Source organism: Budorcas taxicolor, unplaced genomic scaffold, assembly GCF_023091745.1.
Source record: "Budorcas taxicolor isolate Tak-1 unplaced genomic scaffold, Takin1.1 scaffold153, whole genome shotgun sequence".
Lineage (NCBI taxonomy): Eukaryota > Metazoa > Chordata > Mammalia > Artiodactyla > Bovidae > Budorcas > Budorcas taxicolor.
Window position 1 is genome coordinate 97,512 of NW_026291620.1, and position 21,100 is coordinate 118,611.

The 21,100-nt window shown below is 51.4% G+C and overlaps 2 protein-coding genes across 4 annotated transcripts; one reads left to right on the forward strand and one right to left on the reverse strand.

The window, feature by feature from the left end:
• The first annotated feature begins 133 nt into the window (after window positions 1-133).
• On the forward strand, window positions 134-1,936 carry LOC128071121 (peptide deformylase, mitochondrial-like). Its single transcript, XM_052664089.1, has 2 exons — window positions 134-738; window positions 1,505-1,936. Exons 1-2 carry the CDS (start codon window positions 144-146, stop codon window positions 1,660-1,662), a joined length of 753 nt encoding a protein of 250 aa, XP_052520049.1. The 5' UTR covers window positions 134-143; the 3' UTR covers window positions 1,663-1,936.
• Window positions 1,937-4,977: 3,041 nt separating this feature from the next.
• On the reverse strand, window positions 4,978-15,917 carry LOC128071115 (vacuolar protein sorting-associated protein 4A). 3 transcript variants are annotated; one of them, XM_052664081.1, is made up of 11 exons: window positions 15,754-15,917; window positions 11,824-11,935; window positions 11,569-11,716; window positions 10,246-10,304; window positions 9,924-10,043; window positions 9,295-9,451; window positions 8,620-8,768; window positions 8,193-8,274; window positions 7,755-7,974; window positions 6,629-6,844; window positions 4,978-5,919 (listed from the first exon to the last, which is right to left on the reverse strand). In XM_052664081.1, the coding sequence occupies exons 1-11, from the start codon at window positions 15,772-15,774 to the stop codon at window positions 5,818-5,820; spliced, it is 1,386 nt and encodes a 461-aa protein (XP_052520041.1). In that variant the 5' UTR covers window positions 15,775-15,917; the 3' UTR covers window positions 4,978-5,817. The 3 variants fall into 3 exon arrangements, with proteins under 3 accessions (XP_052520041.1, XP_052520040.1, XP_052520042.1); XM_052664080.1 differs by having other exon boundaries at window positions 4,982-5,919; window positions 10,246-10,307; XM_052664082.1 differs by having other exon boundaries at window positions 4,998-5,919; window positions 6,629-6,769; window positions 10,246-10,307.
• Window positions 15,918-21,100: the final 5,183 nt, after the last annotated feature.

Consider the following 21,100-nt stretch of genomic DNA (forward strand, 5'->3'; position numbering starts at 1 on the left):
GAGGCAGGCTGCGTACGGGTAGCGGCGCCAGCGCTCCCGGAAGGTGCACGGAAACTTCACTTCCCGGCGTCCCTGGCGGCGGAACCTCGGCTACGGGGGCCGGCGAGGGACGCGTCCGGGCGGGCGACTCTGCTCCACGCGCCATGGGTCACCTGGGGGCTGGGCTGCTGCTGCGGTGGCTGCGGGCGCCGCGGTGCGTTGGGTCGGCCCTGCTGTGGGGAGAGCGGGTAGCGGTCGGCGGCGCCCGAGCCTACAGCTCCACGCCCGCCCGGGATGGACTCGAGGGGCCGGCGCGCCGGCGCTCCTACTGGCGCTACGTGCGGCGTCTGGTGCAGGGAACGCCGGAGCCGCCGTACCCGCGCGTGTGCCAGGTTGGGGATCCGGTGCTGCGGGCCGTGGCGGCCCCGGTAGAGCCGGCGCAGCTGGCGGGACCCGAGCTGCAGCGGCTGGTGGAGCGGCTAGTGCAAGTGATGCGGCGCCGGCATTGCGTGGGCTTGAGCGCGCCGCAACTCGGAGTGCCGCTGCAGGTACTGGCGCTGGAGTTCCCCGAGGCGCTCTTCCGCGCTTGCGCGCCGCGTGTGCGCGAGGCCCGTCAGATGGAGCCCTTCCCCCTCCGCGTGTTCGTGAATCCCAGCCTGCGGGTGCTGGACAGCCGCCTGGTCACCTTCCCTGAGGGCTGCGAGAGTGTCGCCGGCTTCCTTGCTTGCGTGCCCCGCTTCCAGGCGGTGCAGATCTCAGGTGCGGAGAGGTGGGGTCCCTGGGGCGGCGACTGGGTTCCTGTGTGCTCCCATTCAACCAGTGTAGGCGGCGGGCTCGGATCCCACGAAACAGTTTACGCCAAGTTGCAGTTGAAGTGTAGACATGTCGATGGCTGATCTGAGGAGCCTACCGACATGAACAAAAAGCAGACCCAGAGTGGACGAAATTCAGGACGGCGGATGGGGCAGGAGGTGCCTGTGAGAGCAGGGCCAGCTCAACTGGGGCACAGGGGTGGGGACTGGAAGGGTGGCCTGGTTCCACTATGAGCTCTCACCCCGTTCTCTGCCCTGTCGCTCACCCCGTGTCTCTTCTCTCTCTCTGTCTCACACACACATCTCTGCTATTAGATCTGTCGTGGTGGCTTGGGAGAAGTGGAACCCATCTTTGCCTAGCTCAGGGTGATAAGCCAGTACCTGTCTGTCATACCACAGGATATTGTGCAGAATGTGATTCTTTGCTGGAGGGTTGGGATGGTGGTTCTTCTTGAGCAAGCCACTTGGGAAGATCATTTCTCATTTTAGCCCCATAGTGAGCCTAGCAACCCACCTGTCAGGGTTGGGAACCTGGTTGAATACTTGGTAGAGTCTGAGTTCAGACTTCGTTTTTAGGATGGAGAGGGGCTGCCGTCTGCATTCCCTTCCGATGTTGCCTCTTGTAAACACAGCCAGGGGCAGGGAAAGTCTTAGCAGGTTGAGAATGATGCAGTTCCAGCATGTCCTCACCCAGGCTGTACCTTCCTCTGCAGGGTTGGACCCTAGAGGAGAGCAGGTGGTGTGGCAGGCGAGTGGGTGGGCAGCCCGCATCATCCAGCACGAGATGGACCACTTGCAGGGCTGCCTGTTCATTGACAAAATGGACAGCAAGACGTTTACAAACGTCCACTGGATGGAAGTGAATGACTAACCAAGACGCACACACTCCGGCTGTGAGCTGGGCACATCTTCCTTGCTGGACTTGGTGCTGGCTCTGCTCTGACAGAAAACCACCGACTGCCAAAGCTGCCGAACTGAGTTGGAGGAAGATGCTAAAAATGTGCACCCTGAAATGAGCTATGGACAGTATATCTTCAACTTGAAAAGAGAAATATCTCCCCTAAAGGAGTGGGCATTTCCTGGCAATTTTGTATAGAGATGGGAGGTGAGGGGTGCAAATAAATAGCCACTCTCAGTAGACATGATTTCAGAAGAGTGTAGCCATCTATTCCCCAAGCCAAGATTAGATTATGATGTAACCCCCCAAACATCTGAAAGCTGTGTTTAAAATGCAGATTAAGGCTGTGGTTGCTCGTCTTCACCAATTTCTTATGTTACAAAGGGTCTGTGTGTGTTACTTGCATAGTCTCTGTTTTGGATACCAGTCTGCCTGTGGAAGTAAAACACAGGACAGAATATCCCCAGCTCAGTGCCAGTATTAAGATAACTGAGTCATACGTTTTTCAAGGTTCAGATAGCTTAGGTCTCGGGCTTTTGCTTTCCACCTTTAACAGGCCTGGGGCAGATTTTCCTGCTGAGATCTCTTAGGTAGCTGGGACGTGGCTCGTTCTTTGGGTGGAGGCCATGGAGCAGGGCTGGGAAAGGGGCGATACAGGTTTCCCCATGATCTGAGAGAATTCTGATGAAGCCTTTCCTAAGCTGAAATAGCATACATGGAAGAAGCATTTACCTTAGGACACATCATGCTAACAGGTGCACAAAATAAATCGAGATACAGCACAGATGCTCACAGACACAGTTCAAAGCGATGATGGCTTGAGGCTGAGATCCTGAGTGTAGCTCCTGGGGAAGGAGCTTGGGGGTGCCACTCTGGCTGCTCTGGGTGCTCGCTGCTTCTGTAAGAGCTTGCTGCAAAACAGAAGCTGAATGGTGTTTTAGCTTTTGCCTTTTTTTTGTAAAAGTGAAAGTCCTCTTCAAGTTTCTTTCCATTAGTGAAAACAGGTACTAATGTAGGTCTTTCATAGAAGTGAAGCAGTGCAAAGTGGTTTCAACAAGTGGGGACTGCCTGTAGTTGAGAAGGAGCAATGAGCCTTTTCCTGTCACCATCAGGGCAGAAATAGGAAGCAGAATATCTGCTTCCTCGTCACCACACTTATTCTGAAAAAATAAACCAGCGTCATGGTGACCACGGTTTTAGCTCTAAGATTCTGTCAGAGCTTTGACAAGAGGTGAAGGAACTCATTTTTATGTTGAGTTTTGCCATGCAGGTACTCTTACTGAAGTCCTCCAAAATCCAAATACAGGTATAGTAAGAAGTCCAGTAAGCTGTTTATAGAGAAAATGTATCTTAAACAGTAGTTAATCAAACGACCCAGCAAAGACCCATTCTCCCCAAGTGCCTTCTCTAAACAGCCAAGTCTGGGGTGTGTGAGGCCACGCAAGCCCGCCAAGTCTGGCTTTGTGTCCATCACACTTCAGGGAGGAACAGGGCCTAGTGCTGCCCTGAGGTTAAGGACAGACTCAGCCCTCTCGGAATCTGTAGTAAGCTCTCATTTATACTGACAACATGGCTCCTGAGGAAAATTAGGATTCAGTGAGCCTCCTTTCCCTTGCAGGATGGCATTAAAACATTCTGAAGGTTCCTTACAGGCCCTGAGGTTAACAGTCCTTAATCATGGCTTTGTTATACAGATTGGTAGTTATCTGCTGGACACTTTCTGACTTAAGGCCCAAAAGAAAATGACTGCTCAATGTGGACCTCGGGGAAAGCCTGAGATTCTGTCGCTGACAATAGATGAGATTTATGGTTATAATAAACAAGGATGGATTTGATCATTAACCCAAGACAGTACAACCCAAAGATAACAAATCCTTGCCTTTACGAGGAAGAAACTCTCTTCCAACTTGGGCAGATAGATCAGCTGCAAAACCATACACATGATTCAGTGCCTTGAGCTAATGAAAGTTTTAGAAGTTAGCTTCCACAGTGTAAGTCAGTGTAGGCAGAGGGTTAAGAATGGAATCCCCAGGTAGGGAGGAAGTGAATTGCAGAGTAAGCGCTTAGGGAAGGAAGTTCCTCTGCACTTACTAGCCATGTTGAGCATCACCACTGCCAGCCTCAGCAGCGAACAAGACAAGTGTTTGCCCTGTCACTCAGGGTAGAGAGAGAAGTGGGAAGGCAGGGCAACTGTGATGAGAACTGTGGCGATGAGCCCCAGCAGCCCTCCAGTTTCTGCTAACCCCTATGACTTGCCAATGTGTTCAAGCAGCAGCAAGAAGGAAGCAGGTTGAAGAAAAAAAAAAAAAGGCAAGGGCCTTCCGTTTTAAATAAAGGTAACGAAACACAACTGACTAAAATGAAACAGTACAGGGAGGGGGTGGCCAGTAGTTAGTTTTTGAATGGTATTTTCAAATGGTAACTGGTGGCTGAGGGTCCATAACTAACTAATCAGGAACATGATGTGGAAACTCTCCAGCAAGTGACACAGCTCCCCCGACCCAGCACAGCACCATCTGGAGGTCAGGCTTGCTGACGCTCCAGGTAACAAGAGCAGGGCTGGCCCACTGCCCTGGAGAGGAGCACTGTGCCGAAGCCTTCATAAAACTGAGGAAAAGCTGGCTCAATTCAGCAGACACCTCTACCCAGACAAAGAGACACCACAGTGCAATGCTAACATCATCAAGAGGAAACCACGCCTCATCAGTCGTGGGCCATTCTGGTTGAAGATACTGACACTAAGTTTGGGAGGGGGAGGAGAGCTAGAGCAACTGGATCCCAGGCTGTTCCTGCCGCCCCTCAGACAGGACTCCCAGGCCTGCCACCAGCTCTGGAGCCGCGGCTGCCTCACTTCCAGGAATCACAAACTCAAGGGGCCACCGGGGCTGGACAGGAAATGCCAAGGAGTGAGGCAGTCCGGGTGGGGAGGGTGAGCCGGAGGGGCACAGTCCCCTGACGAAGAAGGCAGACCCTGGATGCAGGGCCAGTGTTTCCCTAGTCTGCTTCAGAAGCCAGAGATCTCAATTTTTGTCAGCTCTTGACTTTTAAATGTTAGCAGCAGACCAAACCAAAGCACAACTGCAGGCCGTGTCTAGACTACAGGCCTCTCAGCTTGCAGCCTCTCCTCTGGAGGTTGAACAGGAACTGCCCAGGTCCCTGAAACACACCCACCACTTCCAAGGCCTTGGGGGAAGAAAGGTCTCGTGAACGCGACAGAACAGGCCCGGAACTGCAGCCACTGGTGACATTCCTGTTTACTTGCAGCTCCACTGAAGAGAAGAGAGCAGAGACCAGAGGGTCTTTCTAGGGGAAGCAAGTGTGGCCTTCAAGGAGCCCCCAGACAGGAGTCAAAGATGAGAGCACTCTCAGGTGGGTCAAGAAATGGAAAGGGTTTATTAGCCCGCTTCCAGGACAGGGGCCCGGGGCAGTGGCTGGCCTCAGTGTTCTCACCTTCAGAGGGATTAAAAAGAGGCAGCAGTGACACCGGCCTGACTGCGTTCCCTCGGTCTGATCTACACAGCTTTGTGCTCACAAAAACCGTCCTCTCCTCCTGCAGGGAGGACTCGGGGCCCGGAGGAAGCGAATGGCTTGGCTCTACTCGTGGCCCATAGAGGCAGAGTGGACTGGGGACCCCGGGCAACAGCCATTCTGTTCACTCGGAGCAATACTTGGATCTGGAAGGGAGGGGCAGCGGGGGGCACTGGGCAGCCATTCTGAAGGGCCGCTGCGCCAACTCCAAGGCCGGGGCCGCTCCCACTCCCCGATGCCTCGGGCAGGTTTTAAATTTATAAACAAGTCAAAAATCCAAGCAGCATTAATTTAGGGGAACAAAGAATGGCTTAAAAAACCACCATGGGAAGGGGCAGGACAAGGAGATGGTGAGCATCCAGAAGAGGAGGAGGAGGAAGCAGGAAGAGCCAGTACACCCCAGGTACCGTATGTGCTTCTGCGACTCCGCGGCGGGGAGGCCCTTCCTTCCTGCTCCCCCACTGACGGCCAGTCAGCAGGGGTTCGCTGCAGCGGCCTTGGGACGAGCCCTGGAGCTCTGTGTGGCCACTGACCTGGGGAGTACCGTGGACTGACCCCAATCAACCTCCCACCTTCACCATCAGGCAAGTGAAGAAGCTTTTAACTCTCCTGTCCAAAGTCCTCTGAGAACTTCTTCACTTTCAGGAGGTCTTCTGCATTCACAGTGGGCCGAGTGGTGGCCAAGGACCGCAGCATGTCCGACTGCAAAGAGAGGTGCAGGCAGGTGAGGGGGGCTGGGCTCCACGCCCAGCTGAGTCTCAGTCCCACACAGTCCAGGCTGGGAAGAGGGGTGGGAGAGCCCTGCCTCTGAGGTCACCCCCAAGTCCCAGATGCAGAACTCCCACTGCCTGGCTTCTGTCCGAAGGCCTCCTGGGGCAACCCATGACATTTCTAGACGGCCTACTTCCGGTTGAGGGAATTTTAAGTTCCTGTTATCTCAACTCCTGTGAGCAGCTCTTTGTAAGTGCACGCCCACCACACCAGGCCCAGTGATCTTGCCTGACACCGCCTCACAGGACAGGCAAGACCACTGGCAAGGCTGAGATAAGGAGAGGCCAGGAACAGTGAGCTGAGTGGCTGCCTGTGCAACCACACCAAATCAACAGTGTTAAAGACAGTTACTGGTTCCTTCTGGGTAAGAAGGCCAACCTCAAAGGGACCAAAAAAGCAGTCCTCACCTGGCCTTTACTCTTCCTGTTGAAGAAGATACAATTCTAACACTACGGCCTCCATCCTGGGTCCCCACTGGGTCTGGTATAAGGAGCGCCAGCTCCAGAGCCCCAAAGACCATTCTGCCTAGGAGGAGCCACACAGCACAGAACATGGAAGGGGAGGAGCAGCTTTTATGCTTGGACCGAAACCCCTAGGTTCCTGGGCTCTCTGTAGTCCTCTCTCCCAGCCAGCCACTTACCATGCAAACCACAGGCTCTAGGAGTTTGTCACCAGGGACGTCCATCCAAGTCATCTCCATGGCCCCTGGGTCCCCCGGAGAGCATGGGGTCAGGAGGTCATCGATCATAATGCTAGGGTTGGTGCGGGAAGGGCCACAGACCTGAAACCAAACAGGAGCCTGACTGGCTGGAGGGGCTGCCCCTTGGCATCTGGGGACACCTCGGGTTTCTGAGCCCTGAGAAGAAAGTGACAGCGTGATGTGGACGAAGGCTTGGGTTTCTAGGTCAGCAGTCTGATCTGACTGATGGGCCCCTTCAAACTCTCGGGCTCTGGGAGTCTGGGTGGCTCCAAATCCAATTTCAGAGGTTTGCGATCAGCATGCTGTTCCAGCTGTTGTTCTCCAGAACCGTAATCTGTGACCCAAAGGCCTAGAAAGCTTCCTTAACTCATCAACTCCATCAAATCTCACCATGAACGCGGTGACGTCAAGTGTTTTTCCAACCAAAGGCTGCCTGCTCCGTTGACAACATTTCCCCAAGTATCTCCAGGGCTCAACGCTTATGTCCTTCAATTCCTGACTCAGTTCACCCAGGGTGCCCCATCCATTAAGGGTGCAACCTACCCACACCCCCTCCCAATCGCAGAACATCAGACCTCCCTCCCTGGCTGTTTCCCCCATCACCCTTAAGAAAGGAGTCTTTGCTGTCTGTCTCCCCGACTAGGAATGAGGCTCGGGTAAGGGTTTCCGTCGGCTGTGGTCACAGGTGTCTCCCCAACACGCAGAGCAGAGCCCGCAGTGCCCGCAGTGACCCTGACAGCCATCTACCACATGCATGCACTTCCTCTGCATGGTGTGCCATTTTATGCCCCTCGCTTTCAGACACGCAGCAGGGCCCACCACAAGCATTAGCACAGGGCTGGCACAGGTGGCGGGGGTGGTGGTCACGGCCCCCTGTCCTCTGGCATCACCCGATTTGAGGTGGTTGCCCTCAAGCCAGCATTGCGGGGGTCGTGGAGCAGGTACAGCCCCGCCCCTGAAGGCACTTAACCTCGGCTCCCAAGACGTGCTGTCACCCAAGCAGCCAGAGAGCCAACACCCCCTTTCCTGTGACACTTTCTAAGTGGCTCCCTGTGGGCCCGCTCACCTTTTTGAAGTGTGTTGCTGACTGCACTTTCCTCACAGGCTGCATGAGGGAGTCCCGCACAATGACACTGATGTCTGCGCCCGAGTAGCCTTCTGTCTTCCGGGCCAGCTCGTGGATGTTAGCCTCTGTGAGGTTGTGAGGAGTGCTCCCCAGATGCAATCGGAACATCTGGGCACGGGCAGCCTCCTCCGGCAATGGGATATAAATTCGCTTTTCAAACCTAGAGAGCCAAGCACACGGCAGGACTTGAAAGCGGAAGGTGGGATGGTCTCAACGGAGAGGCTCGGAGGCCCTCCAGAAGCCAGCCTCACTAAGGGCTCTGCAGACTCGGAGAAACCGCCAGAGAAACAGCATCCAGCTAACATGCCCGCTGCCAGCTGCAGGCAGACTACGGCTGGAGACAGACCTCGGCCCTGGGCTCCTCCAGGGAAGACTCACCTCCTTCTAATGGCCGAGTCCAACACCCACGGGATGTTTGTGGCACCTAGCACCAGAGTCCCATCATTGTTGTTCCCCACCCCTGTGGACAAAGGGAAACAGACACCAACTCAGCACCTGCCAGGCTCAGTCAGGACCCGGGGTGAAGGACCTTGGGGGCTCTGTGTCCTGAACTGGAGCTGTCCCCGGATACCCCCATCAGGGCCCTGGCAAGGCTTACTGGGGTACAAGCCCCACAGCCCTGCCCACCTCGGGAGGGGCAGAGAGGCGGCCGGCCAAGGCCGCAATGAGAGGGAGTTAAGAACTGCTTCTCTGCTAGTCCCTCCACCGTAAGAGCAGTCAGGTTCAGCTGCAGCTAAATACCAAAGCCCAGGGCTGGCTTCAGGTGGGGCAGGGAGTGGGGAGGGGGCCCGGGACTGGCACGCACCCTGCATCTGGACTAGGAACTCCGTTTTGATCCTGCGGGCAGCCTCACTCTCATTCTCGTTGCGGGATCCGCAGAGCGAATCCACCTCGTCGATGAAGATGATGGAGGGCTTGTGCTGCCGGGCCAGCTCGAACAGATTCTTGACTAGCCTGTGAGGGGAGACACAGGTGGGATCCCGGCCCAGCCCAGGCCCCTGGCACCACCCTCCTCTCGCCCTTCCCTTGGAGAAGCTGAGTCGACAGAAAAAGCAGTAGTAACAAGTCCTTGGGCAGCCCTGCACTGGGAGGAAGAGCAAGCCTCAGCATCAGTCCTGAATCCTGGCAGCCCTGCTCATTAACTCTGGACAAGGACAAGTCCCTTCCCTTCCTCTCAGCCTCAGTCTCCTCATCTGCAAAATGGGAGCCAGTATAGGGAATAAGTTAACTGTATAAAGTCCCCAACGGAGGACACTTAGCTGAAACCCAGTTACTGTGAGTGCCTTTCCTTTCCCCTCATGTGGACTCATGGCTCCCAGTGACCTTCCAGTCTCGGCTGGCTCTGTCAGGACAGTGTCCCACCTGACAAGCTAACGACACCCCTCTCCCGGCGCCTCTGGGAGGCGAGTCCAAGGGCAGGGAAGCCGGACCGTGAGCAGCCACGGCAGCCGCCGTGGGAGCGGAGCCTGGGTGGACTCACTTCTCGCTCTCCCCCAGCCACTTAGACATCAAGTCTGAGGAGGACACAGAGAAGAAGGTGGAGTTGTTGGCCTCCGTTGCCACTGCTTTGGCCAGGTAGGATTTCCCTGTGCCGGGCGGTCCAAAGAGCAGTATCCCCCGCCAAGGGGTACGCTTGCCTATGAGAAAGAATGAACTTGAGTGAGCTTCTTCCTGGCTGGGGAAAGGGAGAAGAAAAAGCAGAGGGGCCGGAGTCACAGTAAATACGGCCGGGAATAAAAAGCTCTACGAGACGACTTTGCTGTAGGAGCAGAAGAGTCAAGGCAACTAAATCACCTGCCAAGAGCTTGCTTGGTCCTGGCCCTGGCTCCTGACCCCTGGGACCCGGCAAAGTGACGCTGGCTGGCGCTCGTTCCTGACCCTGTCTACCACTGGAACGATTCAAAGTTCTAGTCACAAAAGTGTCTCTGACATGGAAAGAAGCCAAGGAGTAGGTGAGCACGGTAAGCCGGCCCTGGACCTCGCCTGCTAGGGGCGAAGGGAACCGAGTTGCCACCTACCCCCGGGATGTCTGCATCACGGGGGCCCTGAGCTGGAGCTCTCAGAAGCCTGACTTTTGTGCACTGAGGCCTAAAGTGGCTTAACTCTTACCTGTGAACAAGTGCGGGAATTTAATTGGCAAAATGACAGCTTCTTTGAGGGCCTCCTTGGCTCCCTCCAGCCCAGCCACATCATTCCACCGGATGTTGGGCTTCTCCATCACGACGGCACCTGCAGGACCAAGACAGAGCCTTCGACCTGGAGCCTGACCCATCTGGGGGTCCCTGCCACCACCCACCACCACCCGCCACCACCCACCACCACCCACCACCACCACCCACCACCACCCACCACCACCACCCACCACCACCTACCACCACCCACCACCACCACCCTCGCCCCTTCCCACCACCACGGGCCTCAGGCTGCTTACCCATCAGCTGCTCTTGCAATTTCTTTTTCTCTGGATTATCCCCTTCACTGTCACTATCGCTGCTGGGAAAGGAGACAGAAGACAACAGGCTGGAGTGAGAGGCAGCGAGCAAGGAGGCTCAGAGAGCGAGGCCAGGCTCTGATGGCCAGCCTGGTACTAAACAGACACATTCCTTTCTTGACAGTGGTTGAGAGGTCCGCAGACAAGGCACCCCAAGGATGTCGGGGCTACACGTCGTCAGCAATCCCCTCTGGATCCTCCAGGAAACACTCTCCTCACCAACTCTCGCTTCTTCATGAAGGGCAGAGAACAGATGTGTGCGCTCTCAAGAAGGCCGGTGGGGGCCCTGTGCTCTGGCTGGACTTCAAGAGCAGCCGGGCAAGCGCTGGGAGCTGCCCCTGGCCTTTCACAGGGACTCCCAGCAGGACAGGATGTGGCTGTGTCTCCAGGGCTGAGCCTGATCTGGACACAAGTCACATGTCATCCTCAGAACCCTTCCAGGCCCCTGGGCGGGTCCTCTCAACCCAGGAGCAGAGCTCCCCCCTCGGGGGTCGGGGGCAGAGCTGACACGTCACCCTTCTCTATCCTACTCCATCAGCTCTGGGCTGCGCACCCTCCCTTCACCTCCAGGACATCATTGGCCTTTGTGCTCAAACCACAGGTGCGAGGTGACAGGCTGTGGAGGGAACGCTGGCTGTAGAGTCCAAAACAGAGGCCCCAGGTCTGGGTCCAGACTCCATCAAGTAACAGCTCTATGACCACAGCCATCCCTGAACCTCTCTGAGCCTGCCGCTGTCCATCACGTGAAGATGAGAACCTCTGATAACACAGCTGGCACTTATTTGATCCTTACTGTGCTCCAAGCTCTCTTCTCCGGGCTTTTCCTGCATTATCTCATTTGTTCCTTAGGGCAACACTGGGAGGGAAGTCCCACTACCTTCCTCCTCCTACAGATGAGGAACCTGCAGGCCCAGCAGGGTCATGGCGCTTGTACAGGGTCACACGACTAGGAAGTGGCAGAGCCAGGCTGGATCCTGACAGTCTGGCTGCAGAGTCCAGGGCTGACCCCCTACCCTGCCCACAGCTTTTCCATACAGATCTAGTGAGACAACGGATGTATGTTTCCTGTAAAGGGCTTGGTGGGGAAAAAAAAAAAAAGTGAAAAAAAACAAAAAAAAGGGCTCGGTGAAGGCAGCTGCAGGCATCATCTCTATTACAAGTAGAATTCCCCAAAGGACAGCACCAAGATGACAGCGACGCAGGAAACGGACCCTGCTCGCAGGGGTGCCGGCCCCCGAGGGTCCTCCACTCCTCCGTACTCACCCCTTACTCTCGCTTTGATTCTCCTTGACTGGCTTCTTGCCATGCTTCTCTTTGTTTCGTAAGTAATCCTTCAGCTTCTCCGCCCGGTCCAGGTACTGCATGCACTTGGCTCGAATGCTCTCCTTGGCTTTGTCACTGTGTGCTTCATCTGCAGAAGGGGCACCGCGGGGGGGGGGGGGTGCCCTGTGAGCTCCGTGTGCCCGCCCTCCTCTCACCGGGGCTCTGAGGCTAGGGAGGGCCCTGTGGGGGACTCACATTTGATAGCGTGCAGGAAGTACTCCACGGCATGCTGGTAGAGCCGGAGCGCCTCCTCGTAATTCTTGGCTTTATCCTCTTCTGTGGCTTTTGTCACCAGATCAATGGCTTTCTGGAAAGGCAAAACACACAACCCAGTGCTTCCCACGACATCCAGAAAGCCCCTGGGTTCTGGGTAGCAGGAGTACATTGATAAGAGATATTGCCAGGCCCGGGAATCCATCAGCTGCAGACCTTTATGTTGGCCTACTTGTCCAACATCAACTACAAAGGCCTTGAAAGGAAGCTTTAAAAGACAGCTGTCCCACTCCACAATACACTCATACAGTTAAAAGCAACTGCCTTCTCAGTCATGCGGAAGGAAGCCTGATCAAGTATCTCAGGTTAGGGCTCAAAAGGAGAGTTCACTTTCTATTTCGCAATTTCAGGGGAAAGAGAAATAGAGCTGGACTGAGAGCCTGCAACAGGGCAAACAGCAAAACCAACTGATTGCTGCGCTGGTCAGCATGGAGGCCAGAAACTGCTCTTGAACTTGTGATCCAGAAAGGACCCAGCCAGCTAGGAAAGTCCTTCATCAACCTGACAGTTTTATGATATGGACTTAAAGGGATCTTAAAGGGATCTCTACTTTTTTGTATTAGCCCAACTCACTTCTCTAGGCTCAAAAGAAAAGACAGTTTCCTTAAAATTGATTCCTAGGGAAGGGATGCTTAGCCACGTGACTCAATACATGGATACCTCGAGGAAGAAAAGTGCCTGCGTACTTCAAAGGCATCTATGTGCTGCCAGTGGTGGGGAGTGAGCTTCCAGACCCTCCTAAGAACTCTGCAAGAGTGTCTTTGTGAACCTGCTAAATCCCACAGGCCTGTGCTCTGGACCGAACTGAAAGCCTGCTGGATCTCTCAGGCAGCTGCCCCACACCTACACATCCAGTTTTAGAAACCATGGCTTCACCAAGCTGGGAAGCACCACCAGAATTATCCTCTTCAAACTGAGACAGCACTAGACAGCAGGCAGGCAGAGACCACTGGCCACACAGCGAACAATAAGCCTCCTGACTAGCTCTTGGCAGGGCCCAGGGCCTTTGTGCAGCCCTTTCTCATCTGAAAATACGAAGTCTCAGAAAGACACAGAGAGTTCTACAGAACTAACAGATTGGGACAGGTCAGGCCAGGCTGATGTCACACAATCTCACCAGCTTGAAAAGATATGGAAAAGCTACTGTTTTCTCGCTCCCTATACTCCTTACAAACAGATGATGGCTGGGAGCCCTGAACCTTCCCGGATGATCAGCTTAAACACAAACTTCATGTGTTTACTGTCCTCCGCGACGCCTCTCTTCAGACAGACATGAAACGGGGTGTTCCTGTCACCGGCGGCTTCTCATCTCCAGAACACACCTCCAGGTCCTTGGCCTTTTCCACTCTACACACTTTGCTTGGGTCTTTTTTGAAAGGGGGGTTCAGAGAGATACTATAGGAATGCTCTGCTTCTCAGGCAGCAAAGCGGGCCCACCCCTGCCCCCCGAGATCCTCAGTGCACCTCAGAGCACACTCACCGCTTCCGGCAACCATACATAGTTTTTCACATACAAGGGGTGCGAGTTGCAATTTAGAGTCAAAACAGTTTTGCTTAACAGGAGGGAAAGGCGACAAAACTGTCAGCTCTGTGCAATCTCTAGTAACAGGTGTGGCTAAGGATGAAAGAAAAGGGTAACAAAGACATGCTAACAGATGGTAAACTTTCCATAAAGGACCAGAATGTGGATATTTTAGACTCTCCTGCCCTATAATCTCTGTTGCAGCCACTCAACTCTGCCTTTGTAGCCCCAAGGCAACCAGAGACAATACGTAAACGAAATGAGCAGGGATGGGTTCCGATAAAACTTTACAGACACTGGAATTTCAATTTCATGACTGTCACATATCACGAAACATCCCTTTTCCCAGACACTTAAAAATGTAAAAACCGGGGCTTCCCTGCTGGCTCAGTGGTTAAGGAACCCGCCTGCCAGTGCAGGAGACATGGGGTTTGACCCCTGATCCGGAAAGATCTCACATGCGATGGGCACCACAACTACTGAGCCAGTGCTCTAGAGCCTGGGAGCCACAGCCGCTGAAGCCCTTGCACCCAAGAGCCTGTGCTTTGCAGCAACAGAAACCACCACGATGAGAAGCCTGTGCCCAGAGAGCAGCACCTGCTCTCTGCAACTAGAGAAAAATCCACACAGCAATGAAGACCCAGGACAGCCAAAAAATAAAATGAAATAATTTTTTTTTTCAGAAATGAAAGAACCCATCACACAAGATCACATATTATGATACATACTTCCATTTATATGAAATGTCCAGAATAGACAAATGCTTAGGGACAGAGAATGGATTAGTGGTTGCCTAGGGTTGGGAGAAATAGACAGTTGGGGGCTGGAGAAGTGTGACTGCTCAAGGAGGCAGCGTTTCTTTCTGGAGTGATGAAAGTGTTCTAAAAGTGATTGTGGCGATGACTGCACAACTCTGGGAAAGTCACTCAGTCATGTCCAATTCTTTGTGACGCCATGGACTATACAGTCCATTCCATGGAATTCTCCAGGCCAGAATACTGGAGTGGGTAGTCTTTCCCTTCTCCAGGGGATCTTCCCAACCCAGAGATCAAACCCAGGTCTCCCGCATTGTGGGTGGATTCTTTACCAGCTGAGCCACAAGGGAAGCCCAAGGATACTGGAGTGGGTAGCCTATCCCTTCTCCAGCGGATCTTCCCAACCCAGGAATCGAACTGGGGTCTCCTGAATTGCAGGGAGATTCTTTACCAACTGAGCTATCAGGGAAGCCTCTAAATATACTAAAAGCATTGAACTGTACACTTTAAATGAGTGAATTGTATGGCATGTGAGTTATATCTTAATAAAGCTTTCCTTTAAAAAAAAAAAAAGGAAAAGGCATTCTTAGCTCATAAGCCCTAGGAAGGTGAGATCTGCAAGCCATGTTGGTCCACCCCTGTGATAACAGCTTCCACTGGTAGCTGGTAAGGTTTGGCTCTGGACACCAGCAAATTCCTGGCCTAGTACCCACTGTATTCCATGCCTCTGTTCCCCTCTTTCTCTCCACCTGGAGTAACTATCCCTGCTGGTATCTGCCATCCCCCCATTCTTTGACTACCGACCCAAATGCCTCTTCTTCCTCGACCTCTTGCCCAACTCCCCGAAGCACTGTACCTGTCACCACTTAATGAGCACTTAATATGTTGCTGACATTGTGTTAAGAATGCCTCACCTGAATCACTCGATCTAGAGCCACTATCACAACAACCCTACAGGGCATCACCCCATTTCACTGACAGGGAACCCGAGACTCCAAGATCAGCTAACGAGCCCAAGGTCACATGCTAGTGAGGGGCAGAACCGAGATTCAAACTCAGGCCTGAGACAAGAGCGCGCTCCTGTTTTCCTGCCCAGCTAGGGCCGGCAGCACCTGGAGGACGGGTCAGTCATGCATCCAGGTGGCGCCACCCCAGCACCACCCGACGCGATCCAAAGAATGAATGAAGGGTCTTAGGCCGAGAAGAGGAAATTGGAGACCGGGGAAGGAACGGGGGCCTGTTCGAAGGGAGGCAGGAGGAGAAGGGAGATCCAGCAGCCCGACCGCGGGCCCGAGCTTGCCGGACGTCTCTTGTGAGGCCCGGGTGAGGCTGATCCCCAAGGCAGCCCCGGGTCGCCAGCTACACACAGCGACCTCGGGGCTCGGCCCGGTCTAGCGGGCCAGGCATTCTAAACGCGAAGCGACCCATGGTTCAGAGCGCGAGAAAAGAGAAACGGGCACAGAGCGACCGGGCCGGGGCGCGAGGCCGCGGCTAGGAGGAGGCCGCCCGCCCGGCCGCAGGCCCCGCCGCGCCTCCTTCGGCCTCCGTAAGCCGGGCTGGGCCGCGCCGAGGTACCTGGAGGGTTGACGTTGTCATTTCATCTCCTGGGTCTGCCCCACACCCCGCGGCGCTGCTTGCGGCCTCGGTCCTGCCCCGGGAGCCGAGGAGCTGGTCCGGCGCGGAGAGCCCGATGGGTCAGCGGTGGGCGCGAGGAGGGCGGCCGCTCGCAGCCGGAGCGGAGTCCGAGGGCGAGCGAGGAGCGCGGCCCAGAGCGGTCGGGCCAGAGCCGTGCGGCTGCCCCCCGGCGGCCACGGCCGGCACTGCAGGCCGCAGCTCTCAGCCGAGGCTGTGGGACCCGGGCGTGAGCAAAGGGGCGTGTCGGGGGCGGGGCGAGACTGGGTCCCCCCCCAGGGGCGGGGCCAGAATCGCACTGGAATGAAATCAAGTCCTGCATCCCACTTGAAATAAATCATCATCTATTGGGCAGGTTTTTCCTCTCACAATAAGCCTGACTTCTCAGAGCTTTGGGTTCCTGATGTTTAATAAGTTATACTAATAATAACAATTAGTATCTGCCTTGTCTGCCTTTTGGAGGAAATGAATGAGCGAGCTAATGTAAACAGTGTACCCCACACTGGGTCTTAGACCCTGGTTACTGTTATTAAGATGCCAGTGGCTCTGTCTAAAGCCAGTTCTGTTTTCCTTTATATTACTTTTCTCCCTAGGAAAGTGATTTTCTTAGGTCTCCAAAGCTGGAGGCTCTACCCAGGAGATCTTAAGCATAGCAGATTGGTTATTAACAGAAGTGCAGCGTGTTTAAAAACCAATAGGAAGAATCCAGTAAAGAAAGCTAGCCAATGGGAATGGGACCAAAGCCTAGGTGGGTGGATTGGCTGCAGACAGTAAAGTGGGAGCGGAGAAGATAGATGCCTACTTCGGCTGGGCAGAAGATAACAAGACGTAAGGAGAGTACCTTTGGATGCCTTCTGTTTTCTTGGTGAATTAGAAGAAAAGAGAATCTGCTGATAGAGGGAGAGAAAGTGGAAGGCCTGTGGTTTGAGGAGAGTAAGGGTGGTTTGAAATCATTTCAAGTGAACAAAGGTGATAAAGGGCGGCAACTCTATAAATGTATAGAGGTGACAATTTGTGTATCTGTTAATCCCAAATTCCTAATTTATCATCCATCCCCCTTTCCTGCTTTAGTAAGTTTGTTTTCCATGTCTATGACTATTTCTGTCTTGTAAATATTCACTTGTACCATTTGAGCTTCCACTTATAAGTAGTGTATCTGTCTTTCTCTTTCTGACTTCACTTTGTATGATCACCTCTGTCGTTGTTGTTGTATAGTCTATAAGTTGTGTTTGACTCTTTTGTGGCCTCATGGACTGTAGCCCTCTGGGCTTCTCTGTCCGTGGGATTTTCCTGGCAAGAATACTGGAGTGGGTTGACATTTCCTCCTCCAGGGGATCTTCCCGACCCAGGGATCAAACCCTCGTTTTCAGCATTGTCGGTGGATTCTTTACTATTGAGTCACCTGGAAGGTACATGATCATCTCTAGGTCCATCAGGTTCCTCCATTTGACTGCAAATGGCACTATGTCATGCTTTTTTATGGATGAGTAGCATTCTATTGTATATATGTACCTCATCTTCTTTATCCATTCCTCTGTCAACAGCCATTTAGGTTGATTCCATGACTTGGTTATTGTGAATAGTCCTGCTATGAATATTGGGGTCCACGTGTCTTTTCAAATTAGAGTTTTCATCTTTTCTGGCTATATGCCCAGGAGTGGGATTGCTGGATCATATGGTAAATCTATTTTTTTTAAGGAACCTTCACACTGTCCTCTACAGTGGCTGCATAATTTGTTTTCTCACACAGCACTTTACTCTATTGGGTTCTGATGACGCTGAGAGTGTGACATTTGTTGTAAACCCAAGCTTGGACCAGTAAGTCAACTCTGCTTAGCCCATACGACTTCATAAAATCAGACTGGCTCACGCCAAGGAATGGGTTCTGAGCAATTTTTTAAGGAGCTTCTTGGTTGAGAGCAAGAACAGTGTGGAGGAGGAGGAATAAAAACAAGGTTTAGGTTAGTAACATTTTAGAGAGGTAAGGCCAGGGCAAAATTATGCTGAGATATCACACAAAGTGACTGATGCCAAAATAAATGGAACACTGATCTCCTAGCAAGATCCCTGAGAAACTCTCACCTCACTTTCCTCTGTGCAACTGAATGTATGATAAAGCTCAGATTGATCCAGTGATTAAGTTCTCGTCACACAGATGGTCAGTGGTAGAACTAAAACAAAAACTAAGTTTTTAAGAGTTTGGAGTTGCCCTAAATCTATTTAAAAATGGCATCAGAAAAGGCTAAGATGTGACAACGAAACACATGTGATACTGGATAGGATCCTGTGCCAGGAAGGAAATGGAGACATTCATTGCTGGGAAGACTGGCCCTATTAAACGGGGTCTGTAGATGGGTGGCAGTGCTGAACCAAAGTTGACTTCCTGATTGGGAGGGCTGCAGGGTGGCAGTACAGGAGAGTGTCCTTGTGTTTGCAAAGTACACACTGGAGAATTTAAGGGTGATGAGCATCATGTCAGAAAAAGACGACAGGGTAATGCAACAAATGTGGCAAAATGTTAACAATTGGGAAATGCGGGTGATGGGGATGCAGGAGTTCCTTTTACTTTTTTTTTTAAAGATTTACTTATTTCTGGCTGCTCTGGGGCTTCATTGCTGTACTTGGGCTTTCTCATGTTGTGGGGTGCGGGCTTCTCATTGCAGTGGCTTTCTCGTTGCAGAACAAGGCTCTAGGCACATGCACTTCAGTTGCTGTGGTGCATGGGCTCAAGAGCACATGATCAGCAGCTGTGGTGCACTGGCATGTGGGATCTTCCCGGGTCAGGGATCGAACCTGTGTCTCCTGCATTGCAGGTGGATTCTTTATCACTGAGCCGCCAGGGAAGCCCCTTTGTACTGTTCTTAAAACTTTCCTGTAAGTTTGAAACGATTTTAATGTTAAAAAGTGTGAAAAAACAAGTCTAAAAGCAATTCTTTTATTTACAGTATAAAGGTTACAAAGGTATATATGTATTTATATATATAATACCCTTAAGTTACAAACTTCATTGTAATGTACAATGCTCTGTGTTGATGTGCAACTCAAGGGAAAGTGTTGTCTATGCATTATACTTACAGAGTACACATAAAGCTTTTTCATTATTAAGAACACAAATACTGCCCTGTTTTACACCATGGGTTTTGATTTGGTAGTCTGGTAATGCCAGAAGACTTGAGACCTAAATTTTAAACAATACTTAAAAAGACGTCTTGTTTAAATACAGGATTCCAAAAGGAAGGGAAAAACCAGAATATCACATACTTTTAACTCCTTGTAGAAGTGTTATCTTAGCTTTTTAGGTCTTAATACTTAAAAAACGAGAGTTGTGTGGGACAGAATACATACAAGAGGGTATAATCAGAGTTTGCACAGATCAGCCAAAACAGGCCTTTATAGGTGGTGTTTTGCCACATTAGTTTCTAAAAGACCTTGGGTCTGGTACCACAAAGGAAACAGATTCTTTGGGTACCCAGGTTGTATCATGTCGAACCCATCAGTGTTACAGTGTTACCCAGACTGTAAAACATAACACTGGAGTCCAAACTAGAGAAAAACAATTGGAAATTGGTTCTTATGATAGAGAAGATTTGGTTTAAAGTATGAAGAGTGTCATCAAGATTGATGACTGTGCCAAACCCCAAACTTGTAGTTTAAGTCATTTCTTTTCCTCTAACTTCTATTAATTCACAAAACAAGAGGTGAGAAAATGTAACTGACACCCACCTGAACAGGACTGAGATAAAAGGAAAGCACTTCTTCCAACCTGCGCAGAACAGACATTTACACAATACGTGCTGGTTCCAATAGAATCATTAGCACCTGATTGTCAAAGGGGGTGGTATAAAGACCAAGACATTAAAGGCATGACCTAAATTCTGTGCACAACTACAGAACACTGTAAACCATGGAGAAGGAGCCCAGGAGACTGTGTTCCCTATGCCATTCCAGTCACTGACATCTCAGCACCTCTGGGCATGACAAAGGCTGTGGCCGAAAGGCTGCCTCTAGTGACGGATGGGAAGCAGGCTGGATAGAAAGGGACTGATATTGAAGGAAAAAATGGAAAAACTCATGCAACCTCCCTTATTTTTGTAAGGTGCCCTTTTTACTGAGTTTGAATGCCCAAGTGTTCTAGAGTAAGTGAAATTTTGCTAAGTTTTAAATATCTTCATTATTTTGATTTATCAGATGAAGCAACAGCCTATCTACCACATGTAAGGAGTTTGAGCAAATGAGATGTTTAAAGGCTGTAAGTGTGGAAATGATTGGATCAGCAAAATCTACAAAGGGGAGTAGATAAAATATACATTGATCTCTTCTGTTGATAGGTAAGTATTTCTTTAAAAAGACTTTCTCATTGATCCACTTGGGGCAATAGAGCTTACTTATAGTTGTGATTTGCCTTACTAAGAATATTCTACACTATTCTCCTTCCCAAACTTAAGTCTGCTTTTGCATTAAAAAAAAAAAGATGCATGATGAAAAGACCAACCTTCTTAAGTGTGCTTGGAGTTCTTTCATGCTGGCATGGACCAATGACTGAGCATCCTTTTAAACACTTTCCAGTTTGCCAGGTGAGCAGAACTGGAGGTTTACTTTGGTAAAAATATGAGGTGGTTAATGAATAGATGGCATGGTATGACTGAGAAATAATGGATGAGGTGTTGCTTGAGGGCAGGAATTTTCTTTTGGACCCTTCAGAGTGCCTGTGAAGAACTGCACATGAATAAATGCTTATTAGATGAAAGAATCCATGAATTAATATATAATTAACTAGATTTGTCATTTCAAAAATTTCTCTAGGGCCCCAAAGAACCTTTTGTCTACTCATTAGGGACTGCTGTCACCTTGGAAGAGGTGATAATCAGGCTCCAAGGGTCTATATGGGACTAGGCTAAAGAGGGACTCAAAACTTTTGCATTTATATCAATGGCATGGAAGTAAGATTATTATTAAACTGAGCCAAGTACTTCCAGGACTCAGAAGTTAGAAATATACCAGAATACCTAATTTTACAATAAAATGAAGTATCATTTCTCTGTTACATCTTTTTAGTTTCAACCAATCTATTTTGTGGCAATTCAAATATTACAGGTCATATGGTAGACTTTTGTTGAATACAATCAAATGTTCATTGGAGAGCAAGGAATAAATGGTATATTTATGCATTACATCAAGGGTAGATTTACTTTTAAAACCAGAATAAGCTTTGGTTCAGTCAGCTAAAGTGGAAAGTAAGAACAGAGGTGACAAGAAATTCAGCTCAAGTTTATAAAAGACGACATCTTGT

Bases quoted from the DNA above. Each gene is read 5' to 3' on its own strand.
- LOC128071115 (XM_052664080.1), bottom strand. From the start codon at position 15,774: ATGACAACGTCAACCCTCCAG. The intron at 10,044-10,245 runs GTAAGCAGCCTG...TTGGTCCTGCAG, and splicing joins ATTGCAAGAGCAGCTGATGG to GTGCCGTCGTGATGGAGAAG. The intron at 8,275-8,619 runs GTGCGTGCCAGT...CTTTGTCCACAG, and splicing joins GTTCCTAGTCCAGATGCAGG to GGGTGGGGAACAACAATGAT.
- LOC128071121 (XM_052664089.1), top strand. From the start codon at position 144: ATGGGTCACCTGGGGGCTGGGCTGCTGCTGCGGTGGCTGCGGGCGCCG. The intron at 739-1,504 runs GTGCGGAGAGGT...CTTCCTCTGCAG, and splicing joins CCAGGCGGTGCAGATCTCAG to GGTTGGACCCTAGAGGAGAG.